This window comes from Oppia nitens, unplaced genomic scaffold, assembly GCF_028296485.1.
Source record: "Oppia nitens isolate AA-2021 unplaced genomic scaffold, nextdenovo-longstitch-racon4-pilon3 scaffold8_pilon_pilon_pilon, whole genome shotgun sequence".
Classification (NCBI taxonomy): domain Eukaryota; kingdom Metazoa; phylum Arthropoda; class Arachnida; order Sarcoptiformes; family Oppiidae; genus Oppia; species Oppia nitens.
The window spans coordinates 859089-884876 of record NW_026533252.1 but is presented as its reverse complement, the minus strand read 5'-3'; the positions used below and the strand labels follow the sequence as shown (position 1 = coordinate 884876).

The window sequence follows — 25788 nt, the reverse complement described above, 5'->3', positions numbered from 1 at the left end:
AATTACAATACCATCAAACTTGCAATTAAGGTAACACTGCATTACATATTGCATCACTCGCTGGACAACTTGAAGTGGTTAAAGTGTTGATACAAAATGGCGCCAACGTTAATGTTCAATCTCTCAATGGTTTTTCGCCGCTCTATATGGCGGCTCAAGAAAATCATGACGCAGTGGTGAAATATTTATTGTCTAACGGCGCTAACCAGAGTTTGGCCACTGAAGACGGCTTTACACCATTAGCCGTAGCGCTACAACAGGGACACGACAAAGTGGTAGCTGTATTGCTTGAAAATGATACTAAAGGCAAAGTGCGATTACCCGCTCTTCATGTGGCCGCTAAAAAGGACGACTGTAAAGCTGCGGCCCTTCTTCTACAGAACGACCACAACCCAGACGTGACGTCCAAATCTGGTTTTACTCCTCTTCATATCGCTTCTCATTACGGCAACGAAAACATCGCTGCATTACTACTCGACAAGAATGCAGACGTAAACTTTGTGGCCAAACATCAGATTACTCCGCTTCATGTGGCGTCCAAATGGGGTAAAGTCAATATGGTATCCCTTCTTCTGGATAGAAAAGCTAAGATCGACGCCTCCACTAGAGATGGACTCACACCTCTTCATTGTGCCGCTCGTAGTGGACACGAACCAGTGGTTGATTTACTTCTCGAAAGAGGAGCTCCTATTTCGGCGAAGACTAAAGTAATGAAAATTATTTAATTACGAGTATTATGTCATTAAATWATTATTTTTGATATTTACAGAATGGTTTGGCACCACTTCATATGGCAGCACAAGGTTTGTCCAATTAATTACTCTAATATTACGGTAATTAACAATATTATTACAAAACAGGTGATCACGTGGATAGTGCTCGTATACTTTTATTTCATAAAGCACCGGTCGATGACATTACTGTTGTATGTATTAACTATGATTTATTAAATTTATTTGTTAATTGATTTTTAAAAAAAAATTTTGTTTGAAAGGACTACTTGACCGCACTTCATGTTGCCGCTCATTGCGGTCATGTAAGGGTAGCAAAACTCATATTAGATCGTAAAGCAGATCCAAACTCTCGAGCTTTGAATGGATTCACTCCATTGCATATTGCGTGCAAAAAGAACAGAATAAAAGTTGTGGAACTTCTTCTAAAACACGGAGCATCCATTGAGTCGACCACTGAATCTGGTTTAACACCACTACATGTGGCAGCTTTTATGGGATGTATGAATATTGTCATATATCTGATCCAACATTTGGCGAATCCAGACGTTCCAACAGTTAGAGGCGAAACACCGCTGCATTTGGCGGCCAGAGCTAACCAAATAGATATTATTAGGATTTTGTTGCGAAACGGAGCTCAAGTCGATGCTAAGGCCAGGGTTTGTTTAAATTGGTTTTTAATTATGAATTATATTTATAGTTTTAATCTCCAAAATAGGAACAACAAACCCCTCTTCATATTGCTTCACGTCTAGGAAATGTCGATATTGTAGGACTTCTTCTACAAAATGGCGCTGATATTGATGCCACAACTAAAGACATGTTTGCATTAAAAATCTGTGTTTTTAAACTAACCGATAAATGTTATATTTTGTGTGTTTGGTTAACCTATAGGTATACACCACTACACATTGCAGCTAAAGAGGGCCAAGAAGAAGTGGCAACTATTCTTCTAGAACAGGGAGCTTCTCTTACCGCTAAAACTAAAGTATTGTAATCAGAAAATTTTAAAAATGTTATTTTCTAAGTATTTTGTTTATAAATACAGAAAGGGTTTACTCCTTTGCATTTGGCGGCCAAATATGGAAATATTAAAGTGGCTCGACTTTTGATTAGCAAAGATGCACCGGTAGATGAACAGGGAAAGGTATAGATTATTGGTTAACAATATAACTGTTCATATTTATTAAAAAACCRATAGTTAAAAATGATAATTAATAAATTACAGAATAATGTGACTCCATTGCATTGTGCGGCTCATTACGATCACGTAAATGTAGCTCTTTTATTACTGGAAAAGGGCGCCTCCCCTCATGCGACAGCTAAAAATGGTTACTGTCCTCTACATATTGCCGCCCGAAAGAACCAAATGGATATCGCCACTTCCCTTCTTGAATATGGCGCCAAAGCTAATGCAGAATCAAAGGTATTAATTTTGCTAAAAATAATGGATTATTAATATTTGTATTTTTTGTTATTTAGGCCGGTTTTACACCTTTGCATTTGGCCGCACAAGAGGGTCATACAGATATGGCTACTCTATTGATTGGTCATCAGGCAGATGTTAACATTAAAGCCAAAAACTCGTTAACACCATTGCATTTGTGTGCACAGGAGGACAGAGTGAATGTGGCCACTATATTGGCTAAAAACGGTGTCGAGATATCACCACAAACTAAAGCTGGTTACACACCATTGCATGTGGCCTCTCATTTTGGTCAGTTAAATATGGTCAGATTTTTGCTGCAAAATAACGCCGATGTTAACGCCAACAATGCTGTAAGTAATTTAGGCCTATGTATCTAAACTAGGTCAGGTATTTATTAATTATTGATAATTATCGTTTTGTTTGATTTATCTAATAGCATGGTTACACACCATTACATCAAGCGGCACAACAGGGACACACAGCTATTGTCAATCTATTGCTTGATCATAAGGCATCGCCAAACGCAGTGACCAGTCAGGGACAGACAGCTTTGTCAATCGCTCAGCGTTTAGGCTATATATCAGTTGTGGAGACACTGAAAGTGGTAACAGAAACTATGGTAAAGACAACAACAACGACAGTAACCGAAGAAAAATACAAAGTGGTGGCACCCGAGACAATGCACGAGACTTTTATGAGTGATTCAGAAGATGAAGCAGGTATTGGGTTCAACACTTTACTTCTTTGTTTTGTTTATCAACTTTTTTTATTGTGTTTCAATTGCACGGTTTTGTTTGTTTAAAAGGTTTCTTCAAAAATTTTAAGCTTAACTTAATTGATTGTGAAATTAATTATATGATTTGATGATAATTTTGTTTATTAACATTTATATATTACTGATTTATTTTCAAATGATTCCTTTCACTTTTTAATCCCTCACAAATTAATTTGAATTATAACTGTCTATTTGATTGTGAAATCTAATTTATTTAGATTATTAGATTTAGATAATTTATTTTTGACTGCATTTGAAAGCAACTATTAATTTTTGTTTATTTTTAAATTGAAGTTAAAATTAATTTATGTTTTGATCAAAGATTTACTGTTGGCGTCAAATGTATTTCAATTCTTAAAGAGTACAGATATTAGTATTTGCTTTAAAAATTAAAGCACGAATTTTGTGTGATTTTTATATAAATCTAATTAAATAATAACTATTTTAATTTCTATTATTACATAATGTTTGACTGAGTGATTACTAATAATATAATTTGCTGTGTAATAACTAGAGTTATGTTTCTTCGGGAATTCCCGAAAATTTAATATTCATTAAATCGTCGGGAATTTAATATTTATAGAAATATGGCAACATTTTAAATGAAATTAACGTCTATTGTTTTTCCCGATTTTCCCGATTTTTGTTGTTTTTTGAGAAAATCCCGAAAAACCCCGAAAAACAGTATTTAAGTGTGTTTTTTCCCGAAATTCGCTAAATATTGATTAACAAAAACTAAATATATAGTCAATACAACATTAGCAACAAATTCAAAACTATATTAACTTAAAAAGCAATGAAGTGACGCAAGCGTACATAAAAATCACAAAAAATATTGTAATTATTATTTGATATAAAAAACTGTAATTTTGTAAAATATTATATTTAAGTATAATATGAAATATTTGTATTTTTAGTAAACAATGGGTAAAACAAAGAGTAGTTTAAAATCTAAATTAAATTTATTTTTAAAATCAAATAATGAATTAAAAGTTGAAAATGAATGTGTATTTTGTATGGTTTGTGTGAAACAAATAATTATTTCCGAAAGTAAATACAAATGCCGTATCAATGAACACATGTCGAGTGCATCACATCTTAAACACCGAGAGATTAAAGCAAAAGGTGATCAAAAAAGACAACAATTGCTATCAGAATCAATTAAAACGTTAAATCAGAAAAAAGATACTGAAGACTATTTTACAATGCGATTGACTGAAACACTCATTAAATCAAACATACCTTTTCATAAAGTAATGTCTCCGGCATTAAAAGGATTCATTGAAGAATTTGTTTTAAAAGTGGTACCAAATCAGACAACACTTAAACGATATGAAAAGCCATTATATCTAAAAGCTATTGATAATATCAGAAAAATTGTTGCCGAAAATTATGTATATTTTATAATAGATGAAACAAAAGATAGTTGCGATCGAAAAGTGTTTAATATAATGGTTGGTATATTAAATGGCGAGTATAGTAAACCAATGATAATTGATGTCGAGTTCATTGAAGACACTAAACATAACACAATTCAAACTGCATTTTTAAATGCTTGTCAAATACTTTGGCCTCAAGGTATACAATATAATAAAGTGTTACTTTTAGTCACAGACGCCGCATCATATATGAGGACAGTTGGTACCAATTTAAAGATTTTTTTCCCGAAGATGTCTCATATAACATGTGTTGTTCACGCATTAGATAGAGTGTGTCGTAAAATACAAGAAGAATATTCTGAATTAAATATATTTGTTTCTTCAATGAAAAAATGTTTATTAACTTCGAAATCAAAAGAACTACTTTATAGAGAGACGACTGCTCTCCCGTTACCTCCTATTCCTGTCATTACCCGATGGAAAACTTGGTTAGAAACTGTTATGTTTTATCGCACAAATTTTGTTAAAATTGAAATGTTTGTCAATAGTTTGAAACAGGAAACTAACAATCAGTCAATAAAAAAACTTAAATTATTAATAAATGATATAAAATTTAAGAATCAATTATTTGATTCTGAAAATTACAAAATATTAATTGAATCCACAAAACAACTGATGTCTTCAAATATACCAATAAATGATCAAAAAAGTATTATTGATAATACTGTACAGCAATTGTCTGGTTTTGCTAAAGAAAAACTATTGATGTGTTTGGCAAAGAATAAAGATTTGGAAGACTTTTGTGATTCACAAGACTTTGAGACAAAATGTTTGACAAGATATGCACCGTTAAAATCAGTGGACATCGAGCGCTCTTTTTCTGAATATAAGAATATTCTCACTGATAGAAGACATAAGTTTACTAAAGATAATCTTAAATATCATTTTATTATTAAATATAACCAATTTTGTGACAACTAAACTATATATGCTAATTATAATGCAAAAAAAATAAAATTTATTTCCCGATTAATCTCCCGATTTTGTGATTTTTTACTCCCGATTTCCCGACCGATTTTGGCCATTTAAGCTCCCGAAAATGCATAAGTATAGTAATAACATATATAAAATAATGGCATAACAACTATAAAAGCTCTAAACAGCTTTTTTTTATACATTTGTCGCCTAATAGTAGTCATAACAAAATAGACAGAACTATTATTTGGCGCTGTTTTTCACCTGATTTTTTCAATTGATTTTTTTGTAGCTATTTATTCATTATTTTTTGTTTGTTTACAAATTGAGTATATATATCGATGTTGTTTAAATAAAAAAAACTAATTATATTTAGTTTAAATAAATGAATGAATGAATGACACAAATGCGACCAAAAAAAAAACCTGAATAACTTAAATGAAATGAACAAAAAAAAATGATACATAAATTGTTATACCATATAATCAGGTGAAGAATTTCTTGAGGAGTCGACTCTAGCGGGTGGGCAACAGTCCCACTCTTCTCATGTCTTTCTTCCTTACTTTGAGACTCAAAAATTACAGACCACTTGTAAGTTATTCACATAAATATATATATTAATGAGTAATTTGATATATTTATTGATATCTATTTTTCTCTCTCTCTTTATATATAAATATTTATAAATACTCTATATGTACTCTATATAATACTTTATATAACTTTATATAGTTATACAGTATCACTTGTATTGACTTTCTTTGACTATCTTTTTATTTGTGATTTTTTATATTTTTTTTGCTTCCAAAATTAATTTATATTAGTATCAATTGGTTAGATCTTCAAAATGATTCAATTGTGCATTTGATTGTGTAGTTATGTTGTAATAGTTTATAATAGTTTATTAGATAACATATTAAACTTTTTTGTGTGTGTGTTATACAGCTGATGACAATATGCTGGGCGACCAATCATATAGATATCTGACCGCCGATGAAATGAAATCATTAGGAGACGATTCGTTACCATTTGATGTGACCAAAGATGAACGCGTCGACAGCACTAAAGATCTACTCGGTATGTCTGTACTATTGTTATGGTATTATACAGGTGTTTAAATGGACTCAATTATTGTATATGACATATGACAGCACCAATTACTGTAGACGAGGAGCTCTTTTCACCGCATCATATGTTGATGACTGAGTCGTATGTGAATGCATTAGCACCCGACAATATTGATATCTCTCGGGCACCCATACAGGCCGGGTAAGTGATTTAATAACTTTCATAAAAATATTACACTTGCACTGGATTTGGGCGCTAATTATTAATTACCGAAGAGGCCGATGCCTTGCAATGCCTTGTGTTGGCACACAATTATCTCACTTATATCGGGGCATGTCTTTACACAAATACAATATTATTAGATATTTATTATTAATTTAATAATTATATGTTAATAATTAAGCGCTTATGGTTAAGGGTTTAAATTTGATTGAGTAATAAACTATATTTTGAAATTACCCTTAAATGTGACAGCACTTTAAATATCAATGATTTGGAGTTTCCTCATCAGCGTCTCTGGCGATACCACATCGGGCCTCTTGAAGCCTCATTAAGAATGAGACGCCGAAGGTGTGACTTATCCTCACATATTTATCTCTCTATTAATGGCTTTCAAAATATACTAATAAATAACCAATTGATGAGATTTGACTAACATTTAACTATAATTTCCCTGTTTTTTATAAATGTTTTCCTCAATGGTCTCATCATATTAATTGCTGTTATAAAAAGAAAAGCTTACAATACAATAAGTTTTATTTATGTTTATACCTGTAAATTGTATATTGTGTATAAAATATTACCAAATTTATCAAATCTAAATTRTTTGTTATTCAATTTATTATTTGATATTTAAGTCATACAATATTTGTGCTTATTATAAATACAACAATTATTTTAAGGCAATTATATGTTTGACATTTTGTATTAAATGAAAGGCTGTTTTTTATATTGCTATCACATCTAAAAATATCTTATTTTAAAAATGTTATTTTGTTTGTTATATAACTTACACAATTCAAATGCTAAGTAGTGCAATACACAAGACATTTATAGGCTTTTAATGTAATTAATAAAAGCTTTTTGAATAAAATGAAATGAATGCTCAACCAGTGATACCTTAATCCAATGCACGTGTTATATAAAAATGATATATATTTATATATATATATATATATATATATATATATATATATATATATATATATATATATATATATACAGTATAATTGAGCTCTCAATTGAATTGCTTATATAATAAAAAATTGTTTTCCTTATAAAATAAATGCCTGTTTGCACGTCGGATGTCATGTAATAGACGATTAAAATGGAAGACGTAAGTGGATATTGATTTTACGCTAAAACACTAATCTATTAATTTTGCATCAAATTTATGAAATAACAATAAATATTAATAATATTTACTTTTATTAGCTTTTTGGTGAGTTTTATGGTCGATGCTCGGGGAGGGGCTATGAGAGGGTGTCGACATTCGGGTGTTCGGGTTATTATACCGCCCCGAAAGGCGCCGATGCCTATGAGAATTACTTGCAGATATATAAGAAAAGAGAAACTGATTCATCCGCCACCACTTATGGAGGGAGAGGCCTGTGCTTCACGTTTGCTTGAGATGGGACCGGCCGGCGCTAAATTTCTCGGGTAATACACTGTGACATGAATTTATTATTTGAATAAATTTATTTCTTACGGCAACATTAGTCCGGTTATCATTGAAGTACCACACTTTGCGTCACTACGTGGTAGGGAAAGGGAGATAATTATATTGAGAAGTGATAACGGAGAGAACTGGAAGGAACACGCACTCGAAGCATCTGAAGAAGCCGTACAGGAAGTGCTGAATGAAAGCTTTGAAGGAGAAAATGGTAGTGTTTTCATATGAAATTTGTTTTGTTTATATTTTAGTAATAATATGATTAAAATTGTTTTGATTAGATGTCAACCAATTGGATGACTTCAGTAGTAATCGCATTACAAGAATATTGACGACAGACTTTCCTCAATATTTCGCTATAATAACTCGTATCCGACAAGAAGTACACGCAATTGGACCCGAAGGAGGAATGGTATCATCGACTGTCGTACCTCAAGTTCAGGCTATCTTTCCCGAGGGAGCGTTAACTAAGAAAATAAAAGTGGGACTACAGGTAGGAAATAGTGATCGCATTGAAGTAATTGAGCCGATGGACGGCATCGTTAAACTAAACAAAAAACGGGGTTTATTTAGTGGGATTGGAGAGGGATTCAGAAAAAGGTTCGGAAAACGAGCCAAACATAATGTCGGCATCAATGGTGATGTTGTGCCTCAACACACAATTTTTATGAATAACATTGAGGGTAGAGATAATAAACATAAGATTAAAAATAATAGAAAAGATAAGAGCACTCAAACAGATACAATGACAAAGTCTATAAAGAAATCTAAAAAATTTAAGAAAAATACTCAGAAAACCAATGATCATAAAACTGATTTTAAAAATACACGTCCGCCCAGTAATGGTTGTATAGGGTATCTATTGAGAGCTACCGTTCCAAATGTTGATCTCTTTACCAGAATGATCTAATCAGTCATTATTTACAATATTTATTAATATTATATATCAACTTATGTGTGCATCTATTTCCGAACCAAATATAACAAACAATAAATAATATATATATTCAATATTTAGTTTATCAAAAAAAACATATAAAAAATATCAGATGAAAATATCAAATGTTATATTAAATTACATTTAATATATGCTATATATATTTTATTCAAATTTTTTATTTAGAATAGAAACTTAATTTATCCAGGAACATTTTATTTATATTTGTGCTTAACATTTAGTTTGAAAATATCATTACCTCAATACCATTTATTTTAGGAATTATGATAAATCAATAATAATATACATTCTATAAATTAAAATTCATAATTTCTAGTTTATAAATGTTATACTGATAATAAAATATGATTATAAATTGTTGAGCACAAAATATAAATGACTGAATATATTTTTAAAAATGACATTATTTAACAAAATGAACAAATATTAATAAATATATGCATTACATATTTTTAATATCAATGTAGATATAGTGAGAGAGAAATTTTAAATATTATCATAGTTAACATATTTATTATAATAGTTTTACAACAACAAAAATATTTACACATGTTATATAATTAATAAAATTGTTAAATTATTGAACGCTTAATTTTAAATTAATGTTAACTTAAAATTAGCTTCCATAGATTATTATTTAACTATACAATTAAGCGTGTTGTGCACTATTACAATTAATCATGCATACATTAAAAATATTAAATTAATGATCTATAATTCTATAAGTTAAAGATTATAATGAAAATATATTTGAAGTTTGAAAAGTGTATTGAAATATTAGATAATATTTAATAATTTTTTCAAGATTAATACTTATGTACTATTTATTAGTATAATTACTAATTATTAATTGTATATTACTTTTACTGTATGATTTCAATACTAACAAATTAGTTTGAATTGGGCCTAATAATTGCTTATTATTATTATTATTATTATTACTATTATTATTCTAATTTTCATTTCATTTAACATATTTACTAACATTTAAGTGTCTATTTCTGTAAACTTGCGAACACTGTATCTATTTTTGTGAATTTTCAAATAAAAAATGCTTTTCATTGAAATCAAATGATACTATTGTTTTCAATGCAATTATTAATACTGAAAGAAAAGTGAGGGGGAATGCTATGCAATGGAGAATGACTTTGCTTGTCTGTCCTATATATCGCATCTATTAACTAATTATTACTATTCTTACTCTTTTAACTAATTATCAAACACTTAAATATTTAGTACTGTATTATCATTTGGATACACAATGAGTCGTTATTGATAAGTTAGTGTAGTGTTTAGTCTATTAGTTTGCAATTTATATACTAAATATCAATACTGACCATTAATGCCAATCCCGATGATAATAATGTGATTATTAAAAAAGGCCCAAAAAAAAGATAATTATAATGATATGTGAACTCATTCTCACTGAATTTCATTCCTCGTTTGCTTTTCTTCATAGGCCCAACCAATTCCCATCGATTTGGTCACTAAAATGTTGGGCAATCGGGTGGCCGTCTCACCCATCTGTACAATCGAGCCGCGTCGGCGCAAATTTCATAAACCCATAACATTGACAATACCGGTACCCCAGGCGGCCACCCGCGGAATGATCAACCAGTATACCGGCGACGCACCGACACTGCGACTCTTATGCAGTATAACAGGTAGTACGAAGTCAGGTCTGTCTCCCCTTTTGCTTCTCTGCTTCTCAATTGCTTTTCCTCACAAACACATCACTGTTTTTTTCATGGCTTCACTTTTATTAATCACACAATGTTTTTATTTCTTATTTTTTTTATAAATGTCCGTCCATTCAAGTTATAGACTTGTACTAAATGTTTATATACTTAAAATATTTTAAAATCACCGCTTGATACTAACACTAGTTTTATTTATTAAAAAAACTAAATTAATAAAATTTTTATCGTTAATTAATTTAATCTAAAACATCACTTTGATTGTCTAAATACGTGTAGTGTTTATCGGGTCTAAACTTTTTTGTTTATTTGAATGCCTTTTATGTTTGATATGTTTTTAATCTTTTCTTTTGCTGCTTTGCTTATTAACTCAGAAAGGGATTAATATTAGATAATAATATGCATAGTGAGAGTGCAGGTGCAGGAAGGGAGACATACCTGAGGAGGGCTTTATTTGATTATTATTATTATTATAAAAGGGTTGTTCTCTTTTTTTGTTAAGTTATCATAACTTGAGTTGAGAACATTAACCCAATTGATTCAGTTWAAAAAATATATGAGATTTTTAGTTTTTATATAAAAATGGCTATGTTTTAAGCCACTAATTTACTTAAAAACCAACTGAATTAGGCGGAACAACCCGAGCCCAATGGGAGGACGTGACCGGTTCGACGCCATTGACGTTTGTCAACGATTGTGTTTCCTTTACCACAACAGTTTCGGCCCGATTCTGGCTAATAGATTGTCGACAAGTGAATGAGGCGACAAAATTTGCCACTGAATTATATATGGAGGCAATTCACGTGCCTTTTATGTCAAAGTTTGTTGTATTTGCCAAACGTCATGATCCTCAAGAAGCACAGCTTAGGGTCTTCTGTATGACCGATGATAAAGAAGATAAAACTCTTGAAAATCAAGAACACTTCACTGAAGTGGCTAAAAGTCGTGACGTAGAAGTACTAGAAAATAAACCACAATTCTTAGAGTTTGCCGGAAATTTGATTCCCGTCACCAAATCGGGAGAACAGTTGAGCCTTACGTTTCACGCGTTTAGAGAAAATAGATTACCATTTGTTATGCGAGTAAAAGATCCGAATCAAGAGCCGATCGGACGAATAGCTTTTATGAGAGATAATAAACGCATCAGAGGTTCTGAAGTAACACAACAACCCATTTGCAACCTTAACATTGAATTGCCAGACATTTGTCGAGAAGACTCTCCACATGACTTTGACAAACAATACGGTTTGTGTATGTATTTTACTTATGTTTATTTCAATAAATATATCATTAATTTTGTCTTTGTTTAGCTACACCTGACCACAAATTGAGTACAGGAAATGGTGAGCTTCTTGTGACAAATGGAATCGATATTATTAAGGATGGGTTGAGTCATTTGAGGACAACATCAGGTGGCGATTCTCTTCGTCGAGAAGCCTCTTTGGATGTGTCTTATGACGAACAGGACATTATGAAAGTATGACTCACTTTATTAACTCGTGATTACTGTTAAATGATTGACATATTTGTTATATAGGAAGCAGAATCTGCTGAAGAAAGTGGAAGCGAAGCGGGAATCGCACAGAGAGATCGATCTTTCTCTGCTGAGAAGCCACGAAGTCGACAAACAAGTACTACCAGTGAAACAGATGATCATAAAGCTCGTGAAACGGCAGCCGAAAAGTTTTTAGAGTTATTAGAAGAACAGGATAGACAAGACACCAGTGCTTCCGATTTTTTTGCTAATGAAGAGATGCCTATTCCTTCTGATGGCCAAACATATRATGGTATAAAGTGGTTAAAAATTATGTTATTATTTACTGTTTAACTTCTTAATAGAACCAACTGAAGTACGAACGACAGAAACGACTAGTATTCTTGACGACGGATCCATTAAGCATACCATCACTGCCGTCACTAAAACAACTGTTGTCCAAAGCCAAGGTATATCTGTTATAATGGATTACGTAAAATATAGTGATTATGTATGTGTTATATGTATATAGATGTGGACGATGGCGCCAATCGGCAGCTCTTGGAGACTGAGACGTGGCATTCAGAACAAGACACGAGTCAAGTATCGGTTTCGAGTTTACCAGAAGACGAAAAGTCTGAGCCGTCGACGACCACCGTTTCGAGCACTACGACCACAAACACTGGTGATAATATTGCGTCGGCTTTAGTGACCACTTCCGTTGAAGACGAGCCCCATTTCGATGCAATTGTCGAACAAAAAGGTGAACAATTGATAGATTTTAATAATTAATGTCAAAAAAACCAATTGCCAAACATTATTGTTGTTATTATTATTTCTAACAAGTAATTAAAATTTTTTGATTAACACTCTGTCTATTTAATGTAATTTTCATTTAACATATAATTAGTATTTACTGCAAAACATTATACTAATAATTATAATAACAAATACTTCAATTTCTAAAATTAATTTTTAAATACTTTTAATCTGTAAAAAACTGCATTAATAAAATATTAAATGCAAAATTTTATGTAATATACCAAATAAATAAGTGATTGAATAAAGATTTAATTTTAAAATTAAATTTCATCAGTCATTCTATCTGTTTTTCTTTTCAAACCTAATATCCTAACACTTTTTGCATGATTTTTATCTCAAATATTGTAAGAAATAAATGTATTTTGTATTTATCTATGAATTATATGAAACGTTTCATTTAAAATAATTTGTTTTAATTGAATTACAGAGTGGACTGAGGAAGACGAAAGTGGATGTGTTCATCACATTATAGAGCAGTCATCGACTATTATTACAGATGAAAGAGATCCCAAATGTAAGTGACAATTAAATTAAGTGTGCGTTTGTGTCCAATTAATTTCTAACATATATACAGTATAACTAACAGTATCCTAATTGTCTAAATCCTAACGCTTTGTTTTGTTGCACTTATCACTAATTCTTTGCTTTTATATATAAATTTATATTATTTGTTGTTTTAATATCACAATAATGTTTACAATCGTTTACAATAGTTTAATGTTATAATACATTTAATGTCATAGATTTTGTTTTTCAATGAAAATTTTAACCAATTTATAAAATTATAAAACGCATTTTGTAGATTTGGTTTTCATATATTTATCAATCAATTAGTTTTAAGTAATAATAATAATACTAAAATAGTGTTGAAAAATTTTATAATTAACAAAATAATTTATTGAAATAACGATAAAAATACATAAAATTTAAATGGTTTTGTTAAATATCTCTTTATTTTATTTCAGAGCAAAATATTAAAAAAGTTTCAAAAAGAGATTACAAGCAAAGCATTTCAAACTTCAAAGATTTATATATTTAACAGATATTAATATTTTTTAAAAATTATAAATTTTGCATTTAAATACATCATATTTTAACATAGATTTAAATAATATTAGAGATTTTAATTTAGCATTTATTTTTCGTTGTTGAAATCAAAATATACTCAACTAATTATAATTGATATCATTTTAAGTATACAATGTTTCTTAAATTTACGACAAATATAGCATTAATAATAAATGATATTTTGTTTAAAGTTTATTTTAAGTTTTTTAAATATATATATATATATATATATATATATATATATGGGAGTTTTATTATTTATATGAATTATAAAATAACACTATTTAATAAAAGAGTTTATTAAGTTAATAATTCACAAGAATTTATTTTAATTGATAATTCATTGAAAATAAAATTATTCACATAAAATTGCATCCAATTATTTAATTTGTGTTTTTATGGTGATAAAGGTGGGATATATTCAATTATTTTAATTTACTTAATAAATTATTTTATTTTCATATGGCGACCCATTTATCCCAATAGATCCATTGCAAATATTGTGTTGTGTYAATCCCAATAAAGATTTTATTATTTATAGCTAAGTAATTGACAATCAGTAGACACTAAATTTAAGAATAAAAACATTAGATAAATAAAAATAATAATTTATATTATAATTTAGTAAATGATAAAAACTTATATCATTTAAATTAAAATTTGAGTTTATTGGTTGTCAACTATGCCTATAATTAAGTGTTTTGTAAAATTGCTTTTTTGAAAGCATTGATCACTTGCTTTAAACTCTTTCACACAAAACAGCAAAGTCTATAAAAAATGAAGAGTCTATTATTGCCACAAATGCTTGCGATTTGCAAAAGCAAAGTCATTCGCAAATTCTTCTTCCGACGAGTTTTGGTCTCCAAACCAATAATAATAGCAACGATGACAGCAATCAGTCGGTATTTCCGCGACCGTCACCACCTGAAGTGGTCGACGTGTCCGATGAACAGCTGTCTCCTGTCTGTGATTATAGCAATTATATGAATGTCGACAATCAGATCAAAGTTGGCAATTCGCCGACCAATGACAACGAGCCAGATATCAGAGCTTATGAAGCGCAGCAAAGTAACGACAATAATGATAATAATAATAGTATTGAATCAAAACGACAATTTTTTGAAGGATTGCTCACAGAAACTACTGATTCCTCTTATAAAAGTACAGACAATTATCGTAATGTTTCCCAAAATACTAATTTGTCGTCTGAAGTGACGGTCAGCGATGATCGCACTGATGAGACACTTAAAAATAGACGTAAATCTAGTGATGACAGTGATTGTGATGAACTTAAAGGCGTTAATGTTAAGCGTCGTGTCAGCGAAATTGAGGGCAAAGTAAAGAAACAGATTGTGAACGAGATTTTTGTTAAAGAGTTGAATGAAGAAGTGGTTAATGGATCGCCTGAAAGAAAACTGATTTATAATGAAAGTAAAATCAAGATTATATCGACAGAAGAGCTTAAATCTACTTTAGATGAACAAACTTATGAAGAGATCAGACAAGAGGCACAAATAATTGCCGAAACTATTGTCTTGAAGGCGAAGCAAGAAATGTCAAAAATATCGCATAATAGTAACATATCGTCCGAAATATCAGATGAAGATCTGGTTGAACAAGAAAAGGACGACTGGAATGATTTGAATAGAGTGGTCAACGATTCAATTTCTCCAATTAACGAGACTTCTAGTCCAATAAGTCCCGACACCGCAAAAGCCCAAAAACGAATTAGTTTTACAGAAAGTGATAATTATGTCCGTAAGGGTTCAATAGTGTTGGACAAGTATATGAGTCCCGATGAACTGAAACGGACACTGTCCTACCCGAGAAAGTCTATAGATAGCGGAAGCAGAACCAGTTCGGCAAAGGAGAGAGAGTCGACCGGTTCCAGTTCTGAGAGTCACTATCAATCATTTGAAGTATCCGATAGCAGTAAAACTCCCAGTCGTCCCACTTCTAGTGAATTTGATTTGACGATAATCCCTGAGCAACGCTGCCATAGTAGCAGTCGAAGCAGTGCTACAGGATTTGGTGTCTCCCCCTCTGAATATGAAACATGTGTTACATCTCAAGAGGGCTCATATGCAACGGCTGCCACATCGCAAGACACCAGTTATCATACGGCGCACACATCACTGGGCAGTCATGAAAGTTCTCGCCATTCAACGATATCCATTGAATCCGAAAGTTCTGGACATTTAGCCGAAATATCTTCGGAAGCGAGCGAAACATTAGTGGAAGAGGAGGAAGAAGAAGGCAAACATAGTTCACTGAGTGATGAAGAATTTGATCAAATCGGTAACACCACTCCTGTTAATGATTTTAAGGAGCCGTTTGATTTTGAAATACCTGAATCAGTCATAAGAGGTGGCAATGAAATGCCKTTTATGTCAGGAACTAATTGGAAGCAAATGGAAGAATCAGAAGAACCAAGAAGATCATCAACATCTATGGGACCTTTGAACCAATTAATTGATGACAAAAGTACTTTTAGACCTCCATTAATGATATCGAATAGTATTGATGAAAGTGAACAATTATCTGAAAATTCAAATACATGGCACTCATCTAGTATTGGCACCACAATCAATATGGCCGGTCAGATATCACCGCACAGCTCACTCACCAATTTAGGACAGTCGGGTTCTGCCGATTCACAGCGAATTCATTCGATATCAGATTCAATTGTATCGTTAGATAATTTAAACACTAATGATAACAACTGTCACATTGAAGCCAATTATAATCCAGATTTGGATGTTTCGGATGTCGAGCGCCAAAGCATTCAATCAAATGCCACAGTTGTTGAATACCAGAGTTCAATGCAAGACGAGAAAACTTCTTCATCAGACATGATGTCAGATACGGCTCTTATCTCTCAGAGTTCATTCTGCAGTTCAGTTCTGTCAGAACACGCCAGACATCAGCTTTCCTATGATTTGAGTCCCGATTTACAATTGGGATCAAATGATTCGCCTAAACCTGGAAGTGATGACTTACAGCGTCCACTATCACCACTTCCACCGGAGACTGAAGATAAAAGTCCATCAGAAGATTGTGTCAATTTGACTCCTGATCTGATTTATGGCAACGAAGAACCAGTTGAACTATATACACATCAAGAGGTCGATGAAGAAATTGAAGAGTCGCCCACTAGATCCTCATTGGCCTCACGTCTAAGCAAACCCATTACAATTGCTGCAAATAAAAGTGGCGAGTCTTCCGCCGCGTCATCACTAAAAGAGTTTGAAAGATATGAGAATGAGTTTAAAACAAAAGGCAGTCATCACGGATCCACTGATTCTTTAGGATCGAGTTTAGGCTCTGGAAAACCGGGATTTACGGGACGTAGTAGTGATAGAGATGATCAGTCTATGAGCTCAAGTATAAATGAATTTGAAAAATTTGAGAAGGATTGCTGTGAAAGTGGAAGTCCAGCCAAACTTGCATCACAAGCACAAGAAGATGTGAATCGTCTTTCAGAGATAGAAGAGGGACACGAAAGTCAAGCGTCGGACGCGAGTCAAGAGACACTTTCTGATGGAGTAAATCGTGATTCTGATGACACCGACTCTGACTATGAAAAGAGAATGTCTGAAATCGATGATATGATGCGATTGGCGCAAAACAATGTCGAAAAGATGCAATCGTTGTCTAAGACATCCGAGAGTATCAGCGATGACTTGAAAGACGATAAGCCGAGACCTCATTCTCAAAACTCAAGTGCAAGCGCTGCACAACTTATATTAACCAGAAAAGTCATGTCCACTGAAAGTAATGATTCCCATCACAAGAGCTCCATTTCAACTATAAATACTGAATCTCTGATCGATAGAATCGAAGACTTGGATGAGATTCGTTGTGAATATAAAGACGACAATAAATCCATGTCTTCTGATTCACTTCACGACGATTTTAAAGACGATTCAATACACGAATTAGAGTTTCAAAATGAAAATATTATGGAAAAGTCAATGACTGAATCAATTCAATCGCATCCCTCTGATTCGGGACCAGTTTTGGCCACACTTAGAGAAGAGATTGATATTGAAGAAGACTCACTTAGAGATAGTTTTCATGGAATTCTTAAGCCGACAGATTGTATGATTTCAAGTACCGATTCGGCCGCCACTTATGCCACCTATCAGAACGAATCGGGTATGACTTCCAGTGTGAACAGCCATTTAACGTCGGGAGACGAGTCAACAATGAGTTTAAGCACCGATAATCCGGAAACGATATTTCAGGCCCGAACTGAAGYAAAAACATTTGCCGATCAATCGAGTGATAATCAAAGCAAACAATTTGAAGATGAATATGAAGAGATCCAAACAGTAGATCAAATGGGAAACGTTAAGATTGTTAGACGTATTAAACGATTACTTCCGAAACAACAGCAGACACCATGTGCTTCCAGTTCTTCTGAAACAGAAGAAAAATTTTTGGAAAAGCTTCGCAAATCTGCTGCTGAAGACATCAATGACAGTGAAGTGATTGAAGAGGAAAAGAGTTTCGATGAATACGGAAATATTGTAATCAGACGAACTGTCAAACAAATGACAACTCGGGGACCGGAGTTGACCTCTAAATCAGTGTCCGGTTCATCAGCACCGCAACAGATTCAAGAGTTTATGGAACCGTTTATGAAATTACAAACAACTACTGATACGGATGAATATGAAGGCATTGAKGAATTAGGAAATGCCTATAAAGTTATACAAGAAGTTACTGTCACCCCTGAAGTCAGGGCCGTCACATTCAGCGGAGCTAATGCTCAGCAACAGATGGACCAGTTTGTTACCAACTGGTCGGGCGATAAAAATGAATTGATTGAAATTAATAAACAAACATTTGATTCAAACTCTAATAATCAACAAAATAATAATAATAAGATTAGTACTACTTGTGAAAAACAGAGCACAGGTAGAGATGAAATTGGTTAATGAAATTGTATTGTTTTAATGCATTTCATTTGATTGTGTGTTTAGTTGTATTTTTTGGTTTGTTATGTATTTTTTTGGTAAATTTTTTTTAATTTATTAATTTGTGTGTTATTTTATAATTTATTAGTCGGTCTGTTATTTGGATTTTATTTTCGATTAATTATTATTTCGATTAATTTAGATATTTAAAAATGTCTATAAAATTATACTTTTATAAATACTTAGGTAATGATGAACAATGTGATAATGAAAATGAATGCAATGATAGCCCAAATACGTGTTATTGTACTAACCATGACTTCCCATTTGGTATGACTTACTAAACACATACTAACTCTCAAATTTAATTTGTCTTATTTTTTATGGGTTATCCTATCAATTTGTATTTGGCTTTAATTGTATTTCAAAATGTTTGCTTATAATGATTGGGCGTTATCTTTTGTGTTAAACATTTTTAAAAAATATTATTTAATTCATAATAAATATAATTGTAGTATTTGTTGGTTACTTTTGCATGATTTATGCAAATTATTTTATTTATACAGTATACCTGTATTATAGTTATTTAAATGAAATTATTATAATTGCAATGATATTTTAGATTTTGGTCGACAAAATAGCAGCCGAAGTCAAGGTAGTGAATCGGGTGCCACATTCACTGGCAATACAAGGTTTTTATAGATAATTATTTTTTTTTATTTAAATATTAATTATTTTTTCAAACTAATTGATAGAGTTTTAACCGAAACGGTCTCCGATAGCGACGGCCACACGACAGTAATGGAGACCACAATATATCATTCAGAGCACGACTTAAGTCCATTGCGAGAAAGTATGAATCAAATTATTGACGGTTTTATGGGCGATGAAGAGGCCAACAAACAATCATAATTTTTTTCTCATTAAAAATGTCTAAAACATTGTAAACAATCCATCGTTTAGATCAACTTTCATAGAGCCTTATATATTATGTAATTGTCTCCTAAAACATGATTACAAATTTCCTAAAATTTTAAAAATAGTTTGTGTGTTGGCTTTACATTAAAAAAAATTGAATATAAATTTTAAGAAATCATTTTATAGATTTGACCTTTTATTKACATTTAATATCTTGTCATTAAACCGATAAAATATCATTTTATTTATTTAGTTTCATATATACCGTACATTACACTCACATTCAATGAATGAATTTATAGTAATATTTACAAAACAGTTTAATTAAATATTTAAAAAACTTGTTTTAAATAAGTGTTTTAAATGATAATTCTTATTAGCATTTAATGAAATTATTAGCAATTTAATAATTATTTGATTTAATTTATTAGCGATAATCTAAATTTTAAAAATGTTTTGTTTGTTTATTAAAATTTATAGATATTACAAATCAATGAAGATATGGTGATTGTATTTACTCTCATTTTTATTTCATATTCAATTTAAAAGTTATAATTTATTTTTTGATTTAATTTACTTATAATTATCTCAATTGAAAAATTTYAAGCATTTACTAAACTCAATAATCAAATGATTGTTATAATTTAAATTATAATATTATATTTTTAATTTAAAACGAAAGAGATTATTTTCAGAGATTTTATATATAAGAGTTTTAAAATGAATTTAAATTTTATTTAATTTAAATTTATATTTATCAAATTAATATATTTTTAGGGAGTTATTAAATTATATACATTCATATATGGTTAGAAATATTAATATATATATATATATATATTAAGGAAATATGTATTTTATTTAAAATTATTTGTATGAATAAAAACTTGAGATTTGATTGAAAATGTGTTTATTTTATTTAAATAATATTTAATAAATAAACAATCTTAATAATTTAATATTGATCTTAAATTTATTACTTTTAGTATATTATTGTCTTATTGTTTGTTTTTAATATAAACAATTTTTTAATATTTTATTATTTCATATTATGTGGGAATATATTAAATTTATTTATTTAAGAGTCATGTTTTTTATATAAAATACAACAAATAGATGTTTATAGTAATCGATTGCATTTAAAGTTGCATATTATATATGCTTTACTTTTTTGAAAATGTGTTTTTGACGGTTCACTGCAGTCCATAAGTTTTATCGCATTATTCAATGCTTATGAATACACTGAACTTAAAATCATTTTTAGGATAAGTTTTTGCTTCAAATCTCTCTCTCTCTCTCTTTCTTTCTTTCTATCTTTTTTTCTTTCTCTCAAATGCAAGCATCACTTTTTATTTATTTATATGTAAAAATTTGCAGTTAAATACATTTTTAAAATCAAATTTATACATATTTTTATTATGTAAAAATACTAATATTCAATTTTTGTGTCATTAAAGAATTTGAACAAAATTTCCCATTTTTATGTAATTAAACACAAAATAGTAAATTTATTCATTAGTTCACATTAAATATACTATTAAAACTAATAACATATGTTAATGTATACATTTTCCGATATGTACTATAATTTTTGAAACAATAGGATATGAATTTTAATAAAGTGTTATTAAATTAATTACAACATTATCTCTGAGTTAATTTGACCAAAAATATGCTTTAATGACTTAACAGATATATATTAATATATATTTATATTTATAAAAGCTATCATATAATTATAATTTGGCCAAAACGGGTGACAATTTGTTTTTTATATGATAGTCATCAATGCAGATGTTATGTACTAATAATTATGTATTAGCATTATTATCATTTAAAATACTATATTTACTGTCATCAATGCAGATGTTATGTACTAATAATTATGTATTAGCATTATTATCATTTAAAATACTATATTTACTGTATGTATGTATGTATGTATGTATGTATGTATTTATTTATATATATAGTATATTGTACATTATAAACATATAGCTATTAACTATAATTATATTTAAGTCCATTAATAGCTATTTTAACACTTTTAGAATCGGTTTTTAAAAAATAACCCAAACATCCATACAATTAATAATCAATTGAATTTCTCTCATCTCATATATAAAATTGGTATGTTTTATATACTGTATAAATACATAGCATATACTGTATATTCATAATATGAATACTAAAGTGTGTGTCTATATTAGTGTCGATACAATATATGCTTCTTCATCTAAAATGCACCCAATATTCAACTCACGCCTCAATGATGACCGACTCTGGCGGACGACCACTCACTCTCTGGTGGYGCCGATTTATCACAATAATTAAGTGCCTAATAGTTGACAACACTTAGCAACCTAACATAACCTGTACTTTCCACATAATACTAGATCCCTACCACTCCTCAATTCAGTACTATACAGTTATGTACAAAATGTTTGCATCAATTCAAATGTCATTTTGGTATAAACAGTTTGTATGTATTTAATACCAGTGCTATATCTACTGTTTTGCACTTTTACTTCAATACATTATTCCATTATATGGTATTAAATAACATTTCCTATGACTTAGATTTCGATTTTCTAATTAAGGGACAAACCTAACAAACCTATATCTCCTTATATCTCCCTATATCTCCCTGAGCTTTATTTCCCATTCACTCACTCACCGATTCTTTGTTTGATTTGCTGGTTATTATGGTTTGAGTGACATATCGATACAAAACTTATATATACGATCAATATGTCTAACGCATCAAAATGTATGAATAGTTAGTGATATACTCTACTGTATTGTAAGCATTATTCACTAATAGGGGAAACATAAAAACCAAGTCTAATATATAATATATAACTTATATACTGTATAACTATATCAATATAATATGATATAAAAGTTTTATTAGTGTTTAGACATTACTCAAGTGTCTGTCCTTTCAATCCGATTATTCTTTACTTTATTCACTCATTCAGTCAGTCATATCATATTTATAGTTACAATTCATATACTAATCATTTTTGTTTGTCAGTCATGACAAGAGATCACATCCTATTATCGATTGTGTTATGTAATGAAAAAAAAGTTTTAAATTAAAGATTTTGTTATCCAACATAAAACTGATGTTATATATTATAAGGTAGAAGTCAAACAACGACTCTTACATAAGGTTTGCTTTCTTTTATAAATTCATTGACTGTTTTGAATTAATAATTCAATAATAAAATTATTGTTAAAAGAGGAGATCATGTATTGGTGTGTCGTTACAAAGCTTTCTCCCGTTGCGGATAAGCCATACATACAATGTCAGAGTTTATTGTATTTCTCAAATTTAATGTTTTAATTAAAATCTAATTATAAGCAAAAACTTTTGAAACAAACAAGTCTATCATTTCTGTTGTTATATTAACAGTTATTTCCAGTATTTATACTTACAATTATACTAACAATTAGTAATGAAACTCATGAAACATGTATTAAGCATTTAGTTTTGGTTTATTGCAAATAATGTCTCAAAAGACAAGTTTCTATATATTTTGTTCTTGTTTTTGACATTTATTAGTAAATTTCAATTCTATTGTTATGTTTTCCGTTAGATTTCATGTTATATTTTTGATATAATTATTTTGTGCTGTCTTTTATGTGTATTACAAGTTTAATGATTTGTGTTATGATAACAATAGAAATATGTGATATAATAATACATTAATAAAAATATCCATCTATTGAGTTCTCATTCATTATAAATATTTTATATTTAATTTTATAAAAAAAACTATTGAAACTGAAATATTAGAAATTAGTGAATATCTAGTAATTCTAGTTATATTCATTAATTATATAATTAAATTGATTTCTAAAATTATATTGCATAGAATATTATGGTAAAGTATGGGCGGTTAGGTATTAAAATTTATGATAGGGTGTATCACTTGTGCCACTAATTACTAATACTTTGTCGCAAAAATATTGCAAATTTTATATTTTTTTTAAATATTAAAATGTTTACATGACTTTATGCTTGATTTATGTAGATATTCACAATTATTGACTGACTATGTTTTGGGTACTAGTTTTTGGTCATATTTTATATACCTTTCTATTAATATTGATTATTATATACTAAATATACCGATATTATAATATATACAGATATTTAGTAACTATTGTATTGGACCCCACCTTTAATGTTTGAGTCAATATGTGTATGTGTGCTGTAATGTGTTAAGGAAAGGGATCTAAAACATACACTAAAAAGGGATTTAATAATAAATATGAGCTCAAAATTCATATGATTATAAACACATACAGAGATGAATACATTTTATTATTCTTGTTTAATATCGCTGTTGCAAATGTCTTATATTAAGTTGAGTGAAGCACTGGTAGTAGGAATTGGTGTGTGTGTTGTATGGTTAGGTTTTTGAGCACTTTATTGACGGAAAGTTCCCCTCATTTCTAGATTGAAATCTTCTTATAGTTAGTTTCACAGTTTGCTAATATCGGTGGCACTAAAAATGCAGTGAATGTGTTCACACAAAAAGTTATTATCTCTTTCTCTGGCTGTGTGTCTGGTATTGTATTGTATTGGAGAGTCATATATGATATGAACAACAACTGCTAAGAACTGCCAAATCCAGAGTCCAAAAGCCTATTGTGTGTTATATTAGGAGATGTATTGAGAATGAAATACTAGGACTGAGTTTTTCGGTACAGAATATCATAATAACTATCGCAACTCATAACTTATATTACAGTATATTCTTTATATTATGTGATAGTAGTGATGGTAATAGTAGTAGTAGTTGTAGTAGTGATGTGATGCCAGTGGTAATAGTGATGGCATTGATGGCAGCGGTCTGTCTGTCTGTCTGTTAGTTATGAATCAGAATCGTGTCGTTTGTTTCGCTTGATTGCCACCCCTTCTTGTGATGCGATTTTCAATATAATTCAATTATATTATTCAAAATCATTAAATTACTGCCATTTGTATGCTTATGTATCTCATTATGAGCTAAATATTTATATTAGATTTTCTGTATAAAATTGAGAGATAACTATATATTGATAATATATTTATCATATATGAATATTTTATACATATTTGCATTTAATTATTTACATATTAATAAATTACTGTAATATAATATTTACTCAAATAATATTAAATAAATGATAAATTTTTTTATATAATTTTATATAATTAAAGATTGCTTTTGACTTAATCATATCATTTTAGTATTAATAATGTAATAAATTTATAATAATTAAAATTTTATTATAATGTTTTATTTATTTTAGTTTACTAAATTTTTAAAGCTAAAATAAAAAATAAATGTTTAAAAAAACAATAATAAGAGTTGATAACTAAATAGTCTATAATTGTTGTCATTGATTGACTTCAAGAGTGTGTTATTGTCATTGAATGTCTAATTTACTATCATTTTATTAAATGATTGGTTTTTTCGCATTATATTGTAATTGAGATTTTTATTGCACTGTATTTTCTTTAATAATAGTTATGTTTTTGAGCACTTATTTACCAGAAATGTCATATAAAACAAAATTGATGTCAAGATTTACGAAATAATGTTTTTGATATCAATACTTGACATTATATTTCTTGAAATTTATCAGACATTCCTAAGATATAAAATCTTTTTTTATGACTTTTATTAGTTTGCATTTAACTAAATATATTGTTTATTATACTCATGAATGAATGAAACAATACATAAATATTATTTTTTATAATACATACTATAAGTATAATTCAAAACATTTAAATTAATAAAAAATATTTTTAAGAGATATTTATTAGATAAAATTTTAAATTTTATATATTAAAATTTATTTTATTCAAACTAATAAAATTTATTGTAAATATTCATGTT

The 25788-nt window shown here is 29.7% G+C and overlaps 1 protein-coding gene across 3 annotated transcripts; it reads left to right on the top strand.

Moving 5' to 3' along the window:
- The first annotated feature begins 11 nt into the window (after positions 1-11).
- Positions 12-20152, top strand: LOC128964001 (ankyrin-2-like). Of its 3 annotated transcripts, none has more exons than XM_054310558.1 (27): positions 12-707; positions 770-803; positions 861-925; positions 995-1390; positions 1450-1553; positions 1626-1719; positions 1780-1878; positions 1960-2157; positions 2214-2510; positions 2597-2879; positions 6235-6366; positions 6441-6558; positions 7676-7693; positions 7792-8016; positions 8077-8240; positions 8311-8522; positions 10447-10651; positions 11315-11935; positions 11995-12161; positions 12222-12471; positions 12524-12628; positions 12691-12921; positions 13408-13494; positions 14811-18971; positions 19217-19300; positions 19593-19662; positions 19726-20152. In XM_054310558.1, exons 1-27 carry the CDS (start codon positions 147-149, stop codon positions 19880-19882), a joined length of 9138 nt encoding a protein of 3045 aa, XP_054166533.1. In that variant the 5' UTR covers positions 12-146; the 3' UTR covers positions 19883-20152. The 3 variants fall into 3 exon arrangements, with proteins under 3 accessions (XP_054166533.1, XP_054166532.1, XP_054166531.1); XM_054310557.1 differs by having other exon boundaries at positions 10447-10666; XM_054310556.1 differs by lacking the exon at positions 19217-19300 and having other exon boundaries at positions 30-707; positions 10447-10666.
- The last annotated feature ends 5636 nt before the right edge of the window (positions 20153-25788 follow it).